General features: G+C 42.6%; 1 protein-coding gene across 21 annotated transcripts in view; it reads left to right on the forward strand.

The window, feature by feature from the left end:
- Positions 1-18430, forward strand: part of LOC105692132 (ankyrin-3-like) — an 87798-nt gene that overhangs the window by 9995 nt on the left and 59373 nt on the right. The window contains exon 1 of one of the 21 annotated variants that reach the window (XM_048657324.1): positions 411-449. The exons of 19 other annotated variants lie outside the window; for them this stretch is intronic. In XM_048657324.1, the coding sequence (XP_048513281.1) occupies positions 426-449 (24 nt within the window). In that variant the 5' untranslated portion in view covers positions 411-425. Of the gene's footprint in view, positions 1-410; positions 450-17821; positions 17882-18430 lie in introns of those variants that run through there. One more of the 21 variants, XM_048657323.1, reaches the window with a different exon arrangement.

Genomic DNA, 18430 nt, shown 5'->3' on the forward strand with positions numbered 1-18430 from the left:
CAAGAGAATATGCTGTAGATACCTGAAACACGTATTCATTTTTTCTTTTTTTTCCCGTAACCCCCGACGAACAAAGTCATTTTATAATAGAGTGGGTTTAAGAACATTTTTTTTTTTTATTTTCTTAGCATGGGGGCAGAATTTGTACCTTATAAAAAATTTTTTACTTGATATTTTGAAGTAGCCCACTCGTTTTTTGAATGAATAATTATTCAAGTGGGGTACTATTCGAATTTCTCAGTCTACGAGGGAGCCCGAGCTTTGCTGGAGTTGGGTAGCCAGCAGCGTAGCGCTCTGTTGTGAGACGTCACCTTCAGGGCTGAGCAGAGGTGACGCCCCACAACAAACCCCGCGCCCGTGGCTACCTGACTCCAGATAAGCTTGGGCTCCCTCGTAGACCGAGAAATTTCCGAATATTTCGACCCATGCAGGAATTGCGACGCATCGAAGTGAGTATACGACTAAAACCAATCGATATGTCATAATTTTTCTGCTCCCAACAGCGAATAATTGATGATTACTCAATCGATTTTTGAACAAAAAATAAATCGTTGTTTTGATTGAGTTTAATATGCGTTTCTTACGTATTTCGACCTCAGGAATCCGAATCTGAAAGAAAAATTGATCCATCTCTAAAATTAATCGAGTTATCGCCAATTTTCAGCTTTTTCGGGTCAAAAATAAAAAATTGATTTTTTAGTCTATCTTAATGTAATTTGAGCTCAGAAATCCGAATCCAGGAGGAAAATTGGTCTATCTTCAAAAATGACAGAGTTATCCTCATTTTTTCGCATTTTTTGGTACAAATTTGAGGATATCTCAAAGGGAAAAAATCGTAGCTTAATTTGGACAACGGATTCGTGTTCCAGAGGTCAAAATACATAAGAAAAGTGCCATACGATCAATTTCAAAAAATAAAAAATTTTGGCCAAAATTTGAAAAAATCGTAAGGGGTACCCCTTGGAAAAATCTCAAATTTTAGCCAAAATTTTTCATTTTTTGAAATTAATCGTATGGCACTTTTCTTACGTATTTTGACCTCAGGAACACGAATCCGTTGTCCAAATTGAGCTACGATTTTTTCCCTTCGAGATATCCTCAAATTTATGCCAAAAATCGCATAAAAATGGGGATAACTCGGTTATTTTTGCAGATAGACCATTTTTTCTTCCGGATTCGGATTTCTGAGCTCAAATTACATTCAGATAGACTGAAAAATCAATTTTTTATTTTTGACCCCAAAAAGGTGAAAATTGGCGATAACTCGGTCAATTTTAGAGATAGGTCAATTTTTCTTTCAGATTCAGATTCCTGAGATCAAAATACGCCAGAAAAGCATATTAAACCTAATTAAAAGAATGATTTATATTCTGCTCAAAAATCGAATTTATTCTTGGTTCTTCAAGAGTAATCTTGAATATAATTAGCTCAGGAATCCAAATCTGAAAGCCAAAATGATCTACGCATGCAATCGATCGAGTAATCATTAGGTGGAAAACATTTTTCTTCAACCCACCCTATTTTATAATACAATCGTTTCACCAGAACGCGTGAATGAAAATGTCGACTAGCCGATCGTTCGAGGGTGTGAAAAAATAGCCGAATTATCGTGGAAGATCCGAGTTTCAAAATCGTGGGTTTTGTTCCGATGTTGGAAGAACGGTTTCCACCCAATTTCACTTTCTGTGTTTAACTTTAATTAACTCCTCGAGATTCCTACTTTTTTGTCTCAGGCGCGCAAGGGTGGCGGTGAGTAGGTATCGCTTTGCTTTCCCTCTGACGCGGAATTTAAAGGGCCTGATTAAAAGACGACCCCGAAAACTTGAGCCAGTCTCGGTAAAGTAAAAGGTGGTCGCGTCGATTCTGCAGGTAGCCAGAAACGCGGAAACTTTTCTACGGTTGCAGTTTTCAGCTGAAGATTTCACGCCCTTTGTGATTTGGATCACGCAAATGACGTTTTGATTACTCACGTATGAATAAAATGTTTGGTTTTTATGTTCGGTCTCAAAAAAAAAAAATAAATAATCAAATTAAACGCCATCGGAGTATGTCGCCAATTTTATCCGCCCGAATAAACTTTTTCTCATCTCAAACTGGAAGTGTGACAAAAATTGGCTCGGTATAAGGGGATAGCGAACGCGCGCGCCCCTCATCCTATGCTGAGAAGCACTCTCGAAACCCCCTCGTAAAGTGAGAATTAGAAACTCAATGGGTGGAATATCGATATCCATAGGGTTGGAGGATATGGTAAACCCTTGCTGTGACATGTATAAGAAACACAAAACCATTATTTTCTACCTACTCTAATTTATATGTTGCGAGGTGATTGTTCGAACGTATGTCTCTATTTGAATTTCAAATTAAAACTCAGATAACGAGCCCTTGAGAAATAGAACTGCTATGTAAATCACCTAGATTAAAACTTATAATTCAAGATAGTATCCTCACGCACATTCGAACGATACGGAAACCTCGTAGCAACGACACTTTCACCTTTTTTCGATCAAAAAATATCGAATACATCAATTTTCAAGGACTTGTGATTACGTGAAAATCGAGTCGATCCTATCCCCGTAATCCACGAGTGATGAGTCCAAGTTTTTGGTCAAAATGTACCCACATCTCGATGTCACATCTACGTACAGGGTGGACTAGAGAAACGCCTAATTTTGAGCAGAGAGTGAAAGGGAAAGTCGCTGTAACGAATGATAAAATCCAAAAAAACGAAGTTTTTTTTGAAAATTCAGAGAATCTCCATTCCAGAGAACCGTCTCGATCGAACCACTGAAATATCTCCATATCAGAAGGATAAAAAAAAATCATAAATAAATAAATTGAATAAAAGAAGCATCGCGGAGTTTTTCATTTTTCATCGACGATTTAAATCGAGCCGGTTTTTCTACTGCTCCTTGTAAAAAAAACGTAACGTGGAGCAGGTTGTGTAATGCGGGCGGCGGCTTGGCGTCCAGGACGACACGGACGATGAGGAGGAAGAACATGTATATAGGAGGACGCGGAAAAGGACGCGATGCCCGCGCCACGGGGTACGAAGGGCAGGAGCGGGAGCTGCGGCAAATGGCGCTGCCGCGTTTCTATCGACCCGTGCAGAGAATCCAGGTTGCTTTGCCCCACATATAATCGTGTACTTATATACTTTATATACCTATGTGCACGACGAACAGGCACACGTTCGCACGGCGCACACGGGCGCTCATATATTTTCACCTGCGGTTCTTCCTTACTCGCGGGCGCGCACGGGGGAAATTTTATCCGCATATTTCCTTCCCCCGATCCGTATACGACCAATATCTATGATCTATGTAGCGATAAGTGTATGAGAATAATTACGAGTACACGAATTTCTATGACGGATGATCTCCTGTTGAGGGAAGACCGGTACACGACGGCGCGTATCCTTGAGATGAAAGATCGAAAAAATCAGGGCGTCGGGATAGGGTGAGAGAGAACTTAAAACTTTCAAGTCCCCTTGAACTCCAATTTTTTTTTATTCCTTCGATCAATTAATCACGCGTTACACAGAGTTGCAACGGGTGTGTGGATGTGTCTTACGTGTATTATATCGAAGCCGTTTGAATGGGGCTGCGGTACCATTAAATCCGGAAGTCTCGGTTGACCGGAAGTAGGGGCGAGGGAGAATTCGAAAGGCAAAAGGGACGCTTAACGCACGTATAATAGGAGATGTGTGTAACGCGTGTATGTCTCTACGAGACTAATTTGATAACGTCCAAACGGGTCAAGAGGTCAGAGTATCGAGAGAAATACGCGCAGATACTTTTCGGGTATATCGCGTTAGAACAGACAGCGAATCTCCTAGCTTACGAAAATAAGTAAATTCCAAAATCAATAAAACTGGGGGTGAAAAATATAGAGAAGCTAACTCGATTAGGATTAATAAATTCCAAATAGGTAGCTCAAACCCACAAATAAAAATTGTGAGAAATTCTTGAAAAGAAAAATGTTTTCCTCTCGGTTGAAAATTTGGCACGATAAAATGAAAACAAAAAAATGTTGGCCATCCGTATATTCCCGGAAAACCATGAAGCTGGTTAACCGTGCGCTGCAGTATGTGGAAACTTTTACTACCGCGGTTCCAAGATGTCTGGCCGATTGAGGGATGTCTGTATATATAATGCCTGCAGCACGACTCGCGTGTGCAAAGTGTAGGAAAAATCGATGAAGCCGACTCGTTTCGTGATCGACGACAGCTGCCGGCGAGTGGTTCCTATTTGTCTCCGAATTACGATTCGAAAACTATCGAACGAAGAGAAAATTACGTAGGGCGATGATGGACCAATATGATCGATCGAATAAGGCAGATCTCACAGCTGCGTGGACATACCCAACTTACCCCTATTTTTTTATTTTTTTTTTTTCCCTTCTCACCACGAATTAATTAGTTCCGCGTTAATTAACAACGACAGCTGTAGGGGAAATCCTAATCGCAATCGATCCGGTCACTCCGGGGCTGGGCGTGTGACATTGAGCGGCCTCTGTCCGCGAGCGTCACGCGTACGTACCTACCTACCCCAGAAGCTCACCCTTGAATCTACGCTTCGCCTTCCGTCTCTGTGTACACACCTTTAATTAAGCTCATAGCTCGTACCTAATCAACGCAAAGCCTAGCCGAGCTGCAATCCACCGGATCTGTTCCGGTGGATGGCCGTACGTAAAAAATGCCTATAAAAAAAATTGTCGTTTGAATTATTTCAAAGACGACGCGAAAGGGACGTCCCGATCGTGGCTGAATTCTCACGAGATGGACTAGATGCGTGTATATCCGTGTGTGTGTGTGTGTGCGCCACAAGTCTATGTACATACGTGCACAGAGTCCGATGTGTCTTTGGTGACATCACGTAACCCAGATAAAGTGGTGGGCAGTCGCGGAGCTCATGCGACGAAGTTGCGGCGCGTGAGTCCGATGGGATTTTTTTTATTCCCGCTGCTGCAACCTCAACCCGGTTACCTGCGGGAGGATTTCTAAGTACTCCGGAACCACGGCGTTATAATACTTTGACACGAATAAATTACGGCGAACGTTTCACCTACATATGTACGGAAAATGAGTGTGAAAGTAAATTCAGACGTGGTGATTTCCAGGCTTTTTTGAAGCGCGCTAGAAAAAAGAATCCCAGCTATTGTCGAGGGAGCGGCGAAGGACGTTTGCAAGGTACATGGAGACCGGTATATGAAAACCCGTGACCTATATATCTTGGGATAGGTCAGAGGGAGAGACGAAGCCAGGCAACGGGGGAATAAGAGACGGAGGAAAGCCGAGCGAAGCAAGACAAGGCATGGCGAGGCATTATTGATCAGACGAAAAAGGAGGGTGGTTCGCTTCGACACGGCGACAGCGCCGCGGAGTCGTATGCGAGTCGTGACGTTTCTCGTTCCACTGTTTTCCGGTTTTCAGCGAGCCTCCCCGACTTTTGAATAACCTTCAACTTCGACGTTGCGATTTTTCATTTTATCACGATAAAACTGAAAATACATCGAATTCCTAAACTACGATATTCGCGAATTTTTTTTTTTAGCTCTAAAGTAGGATGACGTCAGCTTGGAACGTTGTCCGGCAAATCAGGACTAAGCAATGTTATTTTACAAATATATCTTCGAGTCCTGATATCCGACGGATAACACCGAGGTTCCATCGAATTTAAAATGTCATGCGGTACACGCGTTCGCTCGTCAAAACGATAAATACGCTTGCGGACGAGACTCGATGATCTCCTCTTTCAACGGAGCGTGATGAGAGGAACAGTGTCCGCTGCCTTTCGATCATTCGGCTCGCCGACCAATTTCGCACCTTTCGTTGGCCTTCGGACTATTTTCATTTCATCATACCGCAACGGCAATCGGACCGTTCGAACTCTTGAAAAAACGACGAAACCAAAGAGGAGGAAGGATTTATTTACCACGAGTGTATGAAAATATTAATACAATGTGAGCAAACTCCTGACGACGTCTTGCGAAACCTCGCTTGTACACTTGTACAGTCGGACGATCTTCGCGACGAACGACGAAGTTTTCAATTCAATAAACGGCCTGCGGTTTCGGCGATTGTCACTCTGTATACATTCTCATCGAGAAGTTCGCGAGCTCCACGAACTACGGATCTCGAAGAATCGGTTCTATTTCGTTTTTTCGGGTAACACGAGCTTCCTAGGTATTTTTACGCGGCACGGACTCAGCTGGTCGCGATCGAAACTCCGTAGGACAGTTGGATGTCACACGTAAGGAAGTCGCACGGCGAAAATCGGACCTTGAAACGGACGCGAAGATGCTTCCTCGACGATCCGCGACGTTCGTTCGACTCCGTTTTTTGCCACGAATAGTCGTGGATCTTTTCGTCTATTTTCTCCTTGACTACGCGTCCAGGGCGTAGTTTTTCGTCTTCCGAGGCCCGTACTCTATTCGTCAGAGATTGGAACGAAGGTTCCAACGTTACTGAGCAACCTTGAAGCGTTCCATGACTCGGTCACGGCCGATGGAAGCCAATAGTAGCGCTCAGCACTTAAAATTAGTATTAGACGATCGACTGATCGCAAGTAGAACAAACCAGCGGTCTCGCAGCTTGTGGTATCCAAGGTTAGATCTCGGGTTTCAGGGAATTTTTTTTCGCCCGGGCAAAAGTAAAGAAATAATTTTCTCGGATTACCGCTGCCACGATCGATTCGAGAGCGTGGAAATAGCAGAGAAAACGACTCCGACTTCCACCGGCCTTTACGAGTTACAATTGTGATAGTAAAAATAATGAAACGAACTTTTTATGTTAAGCAGTTAAAAAAGAGGAGAGAACAAAAAGCGTTCTAGTCCATCCAAGGCTTGCGCTATCGCGTTTTGTGCCCTAGTTCCGAATACGATCAACCCGCGAAGTGTTGAAGTAATTCAGTTTTTTTGGCACTCCTTCTTCGAGATATATGTACAGGGCACCCTAATCAATACCTACAAATACAATTATATCGTGCCTAGCTTGTGCGCAGGAATAATCTTCCACGGTACGTAGCAGTTGACGTGATTTATGTATCTCTTCTCGCTGAAAATATCTACGTACCGATCGTTTGTCCGATTTTCGGTATGGAAAAAAATATTGGCAAACGGGAAACGGTGAACGATCTCCATTGGATATTGTGTAACTGGCACGTTGCGTTCTACAATCAAAAAGTATGAAGAACAGACGTCATTGTAATAGAAGGTGATGTTCGAAAAAATTTACAGAGATCGTTCTGCAGTGACGAAGCGTCCAGTTCACACACTTATAAAAAAAAAAGGCATTTACAGATATTTTTTCCAGAGATGAAGCTGCTAAAAAAACGAAAAAAAATCGTGCCGACGTAATAAACTCGCGACAAGTATAGACTTCGATAACTACCGCGTGATTCTTTTTTTTACGTTTTTACCGAGACAAGTATAAATAATTACCGAGTCGATAAATTAAAAAATTCACAAGCAGTCATCTAAACGGCTCACCTTCTTTCACGGCTCTAACGGTTGGCGACCTTGACAATTCTGTTAAAATACAAGAAGAGGAAGGAGAAAAAAAAAAAACGAAAGTCAAAATGAATCCGTTCAAGTCCTCGCGTGCGATACACCAATTTACCTAATTATTCACGTCGGTTGCCGCTATTCAGTTACGTATGAAAAACTCCTCGCATCAAAAATACCAACCGTATACAGGGTGTGCTCGATTCGCAAATTTTAATTTTAAATGCCGACGATTTCGAAGAGGTGGAAACACTTTCTTCGACAACTTGTTGGATCGCGAGGCGAAAGTTTCCGATCAACCGCATCGATACTTTTCTTCGATACCCAGCGAGCTCTTTTGAATTAAAAAAAATATCAAAACTCTGCAGCAAACAAGATTCACCTGCAGCTACGTATTTCCGAATAATGAGACAAAAATTCACGCGAACAACATCAATTTGTTACTTCATCGAACGGTCGTTATTCCTAACGTAGCTCTTGCACGATTATTACCGAAGGCGTATGCGTTTACAATTGTAAATGACGAAGCCGTCGAGCTACGAGTCGTACTCGTGCAGCGAACACGAGTACGACTCAAGAATGAATGGGACGGAGATACGAGCCATTTAATAGAAGCGCACTAACGGTGAGGAATGTGATTGATGTGACATTGAATAATTAATAAAGTTCTGTTCGATTTCAAGCGACGACGAGAACAACAAGCACGTGGGTAACGGCAACGACAATCGTTACACCCCAGAAAATCGAGTGAAGCAAAGTTCAACTGACGCTATTTCACGATCTGACCTCTCCCAACGAATTCCATCGGAGTAAATCTGAATCCGAAGCAACGAAGCGTAGCAAATTCAATCAATTAATCAGAACAGAGGAACGAAAAAATGCGGAAGCCCCATCTCGTCTCGAGCGAATCAGATATCCGAGAAAATAGGAGCGCACCCTTCTTCGAGCGATGGGAAAATATTTTCGGAACAATCCGGATTCCCTGACGATCAGCTTCTCGGAACACGTCGACGTCAGAGCGATTCTTTTTCGCCGCAGATGATATTTTCGGTGACACCGTGTACGCGTTGATTCTATCGCGTTAAAATTAGGGGCACGTATCGGCCTGAGTTGCAGGTTACATGTTCGCTCCATTTCTCAATGGTAATCTTAACCCAGAAATAGTTGCACGCTTGTTTCTGGCACGCACGATCAAACGCATACAGTAGTATCTATAACGACGCTGTGTACATATCGCATCGACGCGGTAGACCGTTGCTGCATGTGCACGCGTTTATAGTTTGACCAGAAAATTCGAGCCGTCCGCTGTGGAGATTCGTAGCGAATACCGCGATACCCTGTACGCGTTACGATTAACTTTCTTCATCGCGTACGTCGTCTGCCGCAGGCGAACTTCGAGGCTCGAATTAAAGGACTCGAGATTATCTGTCTCCGGTCTTTCGTGCCGCTCTTCGTTTCCTACCCCTTCCCGTATAACCGTTAACAAGCCGAGGAGCTTAATATCAATTAAAGAAATATTCTAATTAAATAAAGACCAGCTGCGTGTCGGCCCATTTGTCCCGCATATTATACACGACGGAGAGATTGTACATCCTGTGGATTCCACGGTAGCTCCAATTCTTACTATTTTATTTAATAAATTTTTTTCACCAGACTGACCAATTCAGCGACCGCTGGAAGGAAATATTCGAGCTGGTTTCGATCCAGTTTTCGACGTCGAAATTTCAACTGGTGAATCATTTCTAACGAAGCGAGTGTCGTTTGCGGAGAGGAAATTTTACTTCGTTGCCAAATCGAAGGTGATTTTGCTTCTTTTGCTTCGTTTGAATTTCGTGTTTTTTTTTTTTTTCATGCAGTGAAGTCGGATCACTGCGTCGCTGTTCTATCGCTGTAATGGCTATTTATAAATCAGCAACGTACATTATTTTGACCGCTCCTTAAAAATCACCATTGCCAGTCCCGACTACAAAGCACCTGATCCAATTGTCTCCAATTAGGGTCTTTTATTTTCTTCTTATTCGATTTACGACCATTTATTCGTTCTCTCTTTTGTATATTGCACAATTTCGCGAATAACGTAATTATTCGTCATATTCCGCGGAGTGTTCGTTGTAATAATTATAAAAGTTTTCTGCGAATTTTAATACGCGTCGACACGATACGATAGCGGTAGCTCGGATAATCTCACGGGAAATCCGTGAGGTGCTCTACGTACAGTGAACATAGATGATCATTTTTAATGAAAATTTCACATCTATTCGCTGTAGTTATTACGTAACAAATACATAAAGCTGATTGTTACGATAGTTTAACAACGAGTCAAACGAACCTGAATTTTCCTCTCTGTTTTATCCACTCGCAGGTGGAGTTGCTAGAAATCGCGGAGGAATAAAATAATTGTTTCATTCACCCACAGGAAGAACTATTAAGGTGTGGCTAGTCGTAAAAAGAAACCATCGAAGCAGATACTAAAAGTAAAAATAAAAAATCGATTCTGCTAAAGTTCATCGCGTTTGGCTTTTTAATTTGTCTTTTTTATTTTTATTTTGAATGAGTCTCATTCTTTCGAACAGCAAAAGCAGCACCGACAATGACAAACGATTCGAAACGGTTAAGTATGACTAACGATCGTTGCACCCTGCAAATTTAAACTCTTGACAGCCCGCCGATCTGGACGAGCGTCGACGATCGCGTTTATCGAATCACGTAGACGATTATTTCTACCACCAATAACCGATTCGCAAACGCAGAGTTAACGCAAAGTGACCGTGATGCGGATACATTTTGCTCGCAACGATTCGAGACTTGAAAGGGATGCTGACGAGACGTACGAAATATAATTCTCCCACCGTTATCCTTTCAAGTTGACGACTGTGGCACGTCAATCTCCTCGCTATTCAATTTCTGAGAACGCTGTCACAATTCACTCCGACAGCACTGCCTTTCGAACTATTGTCGCTGAAGATCATCGTTGTTCGGAAACTGCGCTGATGTGAAAGGTATCGTCGCGATTCGATTTTCAGTCGAATGCATCTCTTCTCTCGAGATGTGATTATTTTTTTTCATTTTTTTTGTTGCTCTTTCAGCGTCAAGTACACGCGACAATGCCTCGGAAATCAAAGCAGCTCGAGCAATTATACATTCGAGACATGGGGATATTGATGAAAGTTACAATAAAGCGCCCGTTATCCAAAACCACCGATGCGCGATTTATTTCAATTGCGGCTAAAGCCGTGTGGCTTCGGGTATACCGATCGTTAGTTACACGATCAGATTTACTTCTGATCCAGTCGAGGATTGAATCGAGAACAAGGATAACTGGATCCGTCCAGATTGGCCGACAATCTCATAGGAGGTACGGAGTACGTAATATACGAGCACTCCACTTTGCCTCAGGACTCGAGTGGAGAATTTTATTTCCATCAGAATGGTCTTTCTAACGGTCTGATCGGTAGAGAATATTTTACAAAATTCCAGATTTCGTTTTCATTGAATTTTCGCATTCTGTATGCAAACCTTCGAGATTCGAGGGAACGCTTTTTTGGATTTTTGAACGGAAAAAGAATCCCTCTTTTCATCGGAGGCCAACAGAAAAAAAGTCCACACAGGTGAACAATGAAAAGTCACTTCGTTAAGTCGATATAACGTTTGTAAGAAATGTTTTTTTTCTCACCAAATGGAAAATTAACCGGCGCAAAATATTTTACTACGTGTATATCCCATTTTAATTTCGTAGTGTATCGCATGCCTATATCAAGAACACTTGTAAACCATGTTCTGGTCGGCGCGAGTCACGTTCAGTTAGGCCTGATGGACCCTGGTTCTCGGTCACGCTTCGAAGCCGACCTTAACTTCTCTACTGTTATAATCGAGTCGCAGTCAATGAACTCTCCATAGTAGCCTGCATAGAGTTAAACGTTCAACTCTCACCTACGCCCCACGTTACGACGTTGCTCTCTACAGGCAAGGATAATTTATCGAATTAATTATTCACCGAAATGGCAACTGCAGCGGTTTTATAATTTTCCAAAATCCAAACCAGCCTCGCCCAAGCTCCCAAAATGTATCCTCATTTTTTTCTCTTCCTCATTTCCAGGACGTTCGGCTGGTCGAACGTTCATTTTTAAAAAAGTAAGGATCGTTACATAAAACCTGGCGTCATCTCCGAGTTTTCAGATTCTTAATCTCCAGATGCGTGGGCTGCATTTAATATTACTTATGCGATTCAAGGATATAAGTTGTAATAATAATTGCTGAATGTTTATTTTCTGTGTGTTCATTTCTCGCAGCTACCGAGTTATAAATAATAATGACGCAATTCGGAGGACTGATTTGCAATAATTAACGCTCACGTAAGAAAAAGCCAGGAGAATGAGTCGCGAGCGGTTTGTCCGAATAGTTTTTTCGGCTCGAGTGAGTTGTTTCTACACCAATTTTCAACGAAAAGAAACAAATCTCGCGCGGGAACTCGATAAACCGAGCGAAGACGATAACTGTACGAGTGATAATAGTAATGCGTTTCTTAACATCCGACGCTGCACGTCGCGTTCGTCTCCATTGATCAATCCGTTCGTTCAACGAGTGAATCACATGCTCCAGATTCTCAGCGTTGGAATATAAATCGCGTTAGCCCAAAGCCGGGTATTTCATCCGTGAGTAATGTGTATAATGCATATCGTAAGAACGTTCGTTCGTCATTGTACGCGTACGTATAACTTCTTGCGTCTCGCGTACCCATGACCTTCTTTCCCCTTGGTATCGCGAACCTTTTATTCACATTGCTTCTCATGCGATTCGCATCTTGGCGCACAGGGTGTTCCGTTTCAAATGATTTCACGTCCCGAGCGTAGCGAGATCTCATAGTTTCTGATGTGACGAGAAATGAAAGAGAGAAATTTCAACCCTCAGAATTTTTGATCCGACTTTTGAATTCTCCTTTTTGTTTTTTTAGATACGACCCACCGTTCTACAGACAGTAGAGACCTCTTCGAAACGGGTCACCGGGTATATATATCTACGCGCTTTTACGTGCGTCTCACCTCGTCATCAAAATATATTCAAGTTGTACGTAATTGCGAAGCGTAACGCTGCGTTTCTTGTTTCCTTCGCGAGCAAATCTACATTCTCATCCCTTTATACAGTCCTTAGGTACACGTGTAACACGGCTGAGGACGAACAGCTGCGGATGTGGATGTATATTTGTATTGTATAGATTTCTTCATTTCTCACGCTCCGTAACACTGTACGAGTCTCAACGAATATTATTTCCCCTGTCCGATTACGCCCACCGCATTCTTCGCGTGCCGCTGCAGTTGCATGATGATTTTTTTTTTTCAGCGTCTTCAAAATTATTTATCATACGTATTTTTTCTCACGACGAAAAAATACGGAGGATCTCGAATGGAAAATAAAATGCACCGAGGCGGACAAACGTCGCGTAATGACGTCACGAATTGATGCGACGTAATTTTAATCGCTGAGGTAATAAACGTGCTTTTTCACACATGGATAATATGCATATATGTATGCGTACATCTCGCACTCGCGTAATACCCACTACCGGGGGTAGTGCACTGCGGCGCCGAAGGTGAAACGGTTGCAGTTACATGTGCTCCGAACTCTGCTGACGTTCAGTTCTGAGCGTCTGCAGTCCACATGGAAAATAAAAACACTATACGACAGCGTTGCGGCGGTTCACTGTGACAGCGTCAGGAAGGGCTTCGTGCGCAACGTGGATACGAATAACCGAGAAAGATGCGGGGGAGAGAAGAAGAAGGGAAGAGGCTGCTGAAAAAAAAAGGAGAAAGCGAAGCGGATGCGCCACACGGACGATGATCGTCATTTCCGAGTATCGAGAGCCTCTGACATTTATCGGCGGAGACGCGATGCCATTGCCGCGAACACTATTTTATTTCTCCTATGCGTTTTACGTTAGGTAACAACAATCGTTCGTTGAGTAACCGATCGACCGTGAGTTAACCGGTTATGTAGGATCCGCAAGGTCGTAAAAATACGTTATCTCACGTTTACGCGTATATTATAATATGCGCGAGGAATCCACACGCGAAAAAGTTAGAAACTTACGACTGTACACCCACCCCGTGCGACGTAATTTTATCTTTCTGACGAGAACTGTTTTTTTTTTTTTTTTTTATTCCTTCTCTTTCTTCTTTCCTTCAATTATCAACCGCCGAATGACCCCTGATGTATAATTTGCACGAGTGGTCAACGTGCGGTACGTGTATCGTACCTCTACGTCATCGTCCACCAGTTGAATTGACACTTCCGCAATTCTCGCCGACGCGACTGCTCGAATTAAATGTACAGTCGGAAAAAATGTCACCCTGCACTCTAATAGAAATGGCGACTTTCAACGAGTCGGTTTGATGTCACTTATTTTTGCTCCATTACGCATTCACTCCCTCGAGTACGTCAAAATTTGGTGACATCACGGCGAATTTACGGCGGATGATCAATTTCGATCAACCTCCAATATTATCGATCATTTTTGGGGGTAGAAATGACGCCATTTTACCGTTTTGTCTTTTGACGAATAACATCCTCGATTTTTGGCTTGCTGTATCGATATAATCATTTTTATATTAATATTGCGGCAGACGTTTTCGGCTGAGATGAGGACGTTGTTGGATAAATTTGTGTTATAATGTGACTCGTAACAAGCCGTGACATATTGCGTGACAGAAGTGTGGGCATGAATCCTATGTGTTTATAATTTTATAGCATACACGGCGAACAGGCGGCAATTGTCAAAATTACTTGAGCCTTGACCGCGTTGGTTTCGGTAACGTCGCATCGCAGACCCTCGAAATTCTGAAGACAGAAGTAACAAAGGTGGAAAAAAATTGAGACGAACGTACCGCGTTATTTACTCTATAGTGAATGAATTGAAATAAAAGAATAGAGGAAACGAGGTTTTTCACCCCTCCATCAATCGCCCCTGTGATCAAATGTGCCGAGTTGACCGAAACTACTTCTTCGGTTTTTGGTCGAAGTGACTCTTCCGATTGTTCATTTGGAAAGAAAATTCGACCTCAGCCAAAAGGAGTAAAAGTATTCCCTGAAAAAAAAAAAAAACGGTTGAGTTACGAAACTGTTGCACTACGTCTGCAGAAGAAAGCATCACCATTTTTTGTCTCGTTATCTAATAAGCCAGTTTTAGACTGCGCGTGATGTAATTTAGCTGTGCTTTGAGTTTTCACTAACGTACGTTCATATAGGAAGCACGGCTGGCTGCGTCGAGCCGTGAATAACAACAACGGGTAGCTGGTGCAGTAGGTGTACAAAAAACATATATATATCTACGTACAAAAATATGTATATACAAAATACATGTGGTCCGTTTCCTCCACTCGTAAGATCCACACACTCTTCGTAACGAACCTGTACAGCTTGTGCGGCGGCGCATTCCGAACACCGATTCTTCCCCTCGGTGCTTATTCCGCAAGGTGGTCAATTTCACAGGAGGATTCGGTATTTTGGTATTTCTCGGACGTTCCCTTTTTGCTGAATTTTTCATTTTCATCGCCAGCTCTTCTTTCGTTTATCGATTACAGTTTTCGAGAGACGAGTCGGAGCGGATATAATCCGCAGCTGAAGAAAGCGGGAAGCATCCCTCGGTAGTCGTTTGGTCCACCGGGCAATGTGCTCCGGTTCGTTTTTGTATATAAAGTAGGTAGGTGTAAGACGTACCTAAATATTTAAGTTGGCCGGGCAACGTCCTCGTGGAAGACGGCCAAGCTCGTCTTGGTCGTTACCCTCTTGGGCTCTGGTAGATACGTCTAGGCGGCATAGCGAAGCGTCGTTCTTTTTTACATCTTTCATCTCCGATCTTTCCTCCTTCCTCATCTTTACCTTTCACTTTTTTTTTTCCTTCTTTATCTCGCCGCCTTTCTTCCCCTTTCTTTTTGACCCAACGTCTCTCGCCTCTCTATCGTCTCATCGTCTCTGCGGCGCTGCCGCTGCTGTGCGGGACCAGGTAGCCCCGAGAAAACCTTCAATGCTCAATTTCTAAAGAGTTGCAGGTAACGGAATACCGCGTCTTCAGAGTTTCATTACCCCCCAGGAATCCGCGGTCTGCAGTCCGTACTATATTTATACCGACGCGAAGAATCCAACATACATCTCAAATAATGGCAGCGACATTCGAAGCTTCATTTCCTAATTTCACCGGACCAGGCTAATATCCTGCTCGAGAATCCAGAAATCATAATGCTCGTAGATTCGAGATGGTATATAATTCTCATTTCCGCGTTCGTGTAATTGAAGCGTGTTTTTTTTTCTCTTTTTCTCTCCTCCAATTCAACGACGGCAGGATTATTGCGTCAACGATTAGGCGGTACAATGGCAGCGCGTCGTTCATGAAATCATGACTGTCAAGGGCTCAGGTGATTGGCAGCATCCTGACCTTCGCGGAGCAGTGTCGGTGCGTGTCGAGTTGATGAAATTGTCGCACACCGTATACGCACACGTATATATTTATCCGATACAAATGCTGACGGCTAGGCCAATGTCATAACTGACCGGCATGGCGATGACGCGAGCGATGACGTCACGCGCTAATAATTTCCACGCCGGTATAATTGCCGACTTGCTCCTGCAGCGGCGAATTTTTATGTACACGAATAATTATGCTAGGTATAACGTATATTACAATTTCTGACTTCATCGGCGGCTCGCACACGTGTGTATATATCAGTCACTGTCGATACTCGCGCGAACACCATGAGGTATTTATAGCTACTATCCAGATGCGGGATAAAAATATTAGCAGGAATGTTTTTTCTATAAATATTTTTTTCCCGAATTTCGTTTCTGCGATTCTCATCTCAAAAACAGGGTACACCGATGTATAAAGTACGATGTGTTCATGGTGCTTCGCGTGGTCGAAGCTGACGACGCTTCGTTTGATGATTTTGGGCTTCGCATGTTCGTGCGCGAATTGAAAATCGTCATAGTAATGTTTCGTGATGATGGATTGGACGTGACTGGGCGAAACATTAGAATCGAGATAAAATGATGACGACGACGACGGCTAGACGAGGATCTGTGTACGCGTAGTAGCTATAAACGGATATGAAAATAAGAAGAATGAATAATTTGAAAAAATCTCAACACTGGGTAATTTTTCAATTTTTTATACCCGCCGCGAGTAAACACATCACTTATTCGTAGATCGCGTTACGACGGTAATGCTCGTAAATAGACTGCGGAGTGGCTTTGGATGTTATATTCCGATACGTCGCGGTGTTAAATAATCGTTTGAACCATACGTTGTGTATGTGTTATAAAAGAAATTCAGTCAAGGTTAACTCTAAGAATAATTTCGAATCTGTTAGAAACGACTAAAGGCCGAATAGCGGCTGTGATTGTAATAATTTATAACGAATTATCACGTAAACTAAGTGCCCTCAAATCCCTCGGGACGTTAATGAGGTTTTCGCAACGCGATGAACAGCTTCTCGCGTTTATATTGTTTTTTCAACCGAACAAAATTGATCTATACGCGAGGATTTTTTTTTTTCTTCTCTCGAATCTACGAGATGATTGAATAATCGAACATTTTTTTCATACAACGTTTAAACTGCGCAATCTTCGCTCGTACTACGAATCGCGATATTGCGACTCGGATGAAACTCAAGAACGAATTCTTATCTTGGTACTTTTTTACGGTCCACTGTTTGTGGGGTGTCGTTTTTAATTACGCGACAAGTGAGGACCGTGCGACGTGCCTACTTTCGACGTTTGTTCGCTCTTTGAAGTCCCTGGAGTGAAAGAACAAAAAAATAAAAAAACAAGAACAAAACGAACAAACAAATTTCGATCACCGTCGCTCGGCTATAGCTGCAGCGCGTTATTAGTTTGCATGTCAAACATGCACCCGGGTCGAAATGAAGCCATAATTTAAATGACGCTCGTGAAACGAACAAAAAATAATCAAATACTCTCGACACGTGCGCAGAACTCGGAAGCCGATCTCCATCGAAAATTACCCCGGATATTTGCGTATTTTCTCCATTTTTTTACCTGTAGAAAGCAAAAGACGATTTATCCAAAATTTCGTTATATCGCCGCAGTTTCACATTTTACAATTAATTAATCAATCGATTTTATTTTCATTGTAAATTCATCGCATTATCCGTGATTGACGTCAGAACTGAACGGTTAGAAAATACGCAATCCACTTCATTGATTTTATTTTCGAAGCAGAAATAGAAGCTGCGATGCTAGCCAGAGCTCTCCTCGAGCGATCCATCTCCAACGGTTCGCGGCCCGCGTTATAGCGCGATTTAGTCTGTTCGATCACATCGGCATCATGGCAGCTGCCTCCGTCTCGCGTACCTCACCAGATCCATCGCTTGTACGTACAAAATATATACATACATACGTACGCAATTATTGAAGAAAAAAAAAAAAAAAAACTGTATCCCACGTTGAATAGAAACGTAATTATAAATTATAAAAATGCACCGACAGAAACGGGCGCAAATTTCGACCCGCATACCTCGCCATAAATGGAAAGATATCCGACGTTCCCATGTATCAATTTAAAAACATATGTACGTACCTGGCGAATTATCGATTACATGGAACGACACCGCATCACGCATCGATATAAATGCACTTTTTCATTCATTCGTCAATTTTTCTTGTTTTTGATTTCCGTCCTCACTTTTACATCGCGTACGTGTAATTACTAAATTTTGCAGAATCGGTATGGTACAGATTAACGGGCGTTTCCATAGTGAAGTTAATTTTCCAATCCGTACATATATCGCACCTATAGAGTCTAGATTGCGACGCAGAGTCTAGACTATCTGCCCTAGCCGTACGAGTATAACAGGACGTGGTATATAATATAATATGTGAAGTTGGGTTGGGTAAAAATCGAGGGTGCAGTAAAACAGGG

This window comes from Athalia rosae, chromosome 6 (genome assembly GCF_917208135.1).
Source record: "Athalia rosae chromosome 6, iyAthRosa1.1, whole genome shotgun sequence".
Taxonomy (NCBI): domain Eukaryota; kingdom Metazoa; phylum Arthropoda; class Insecta; order Hymenoptera; family Athaliidae; genus Athalia; species Athalia rosae.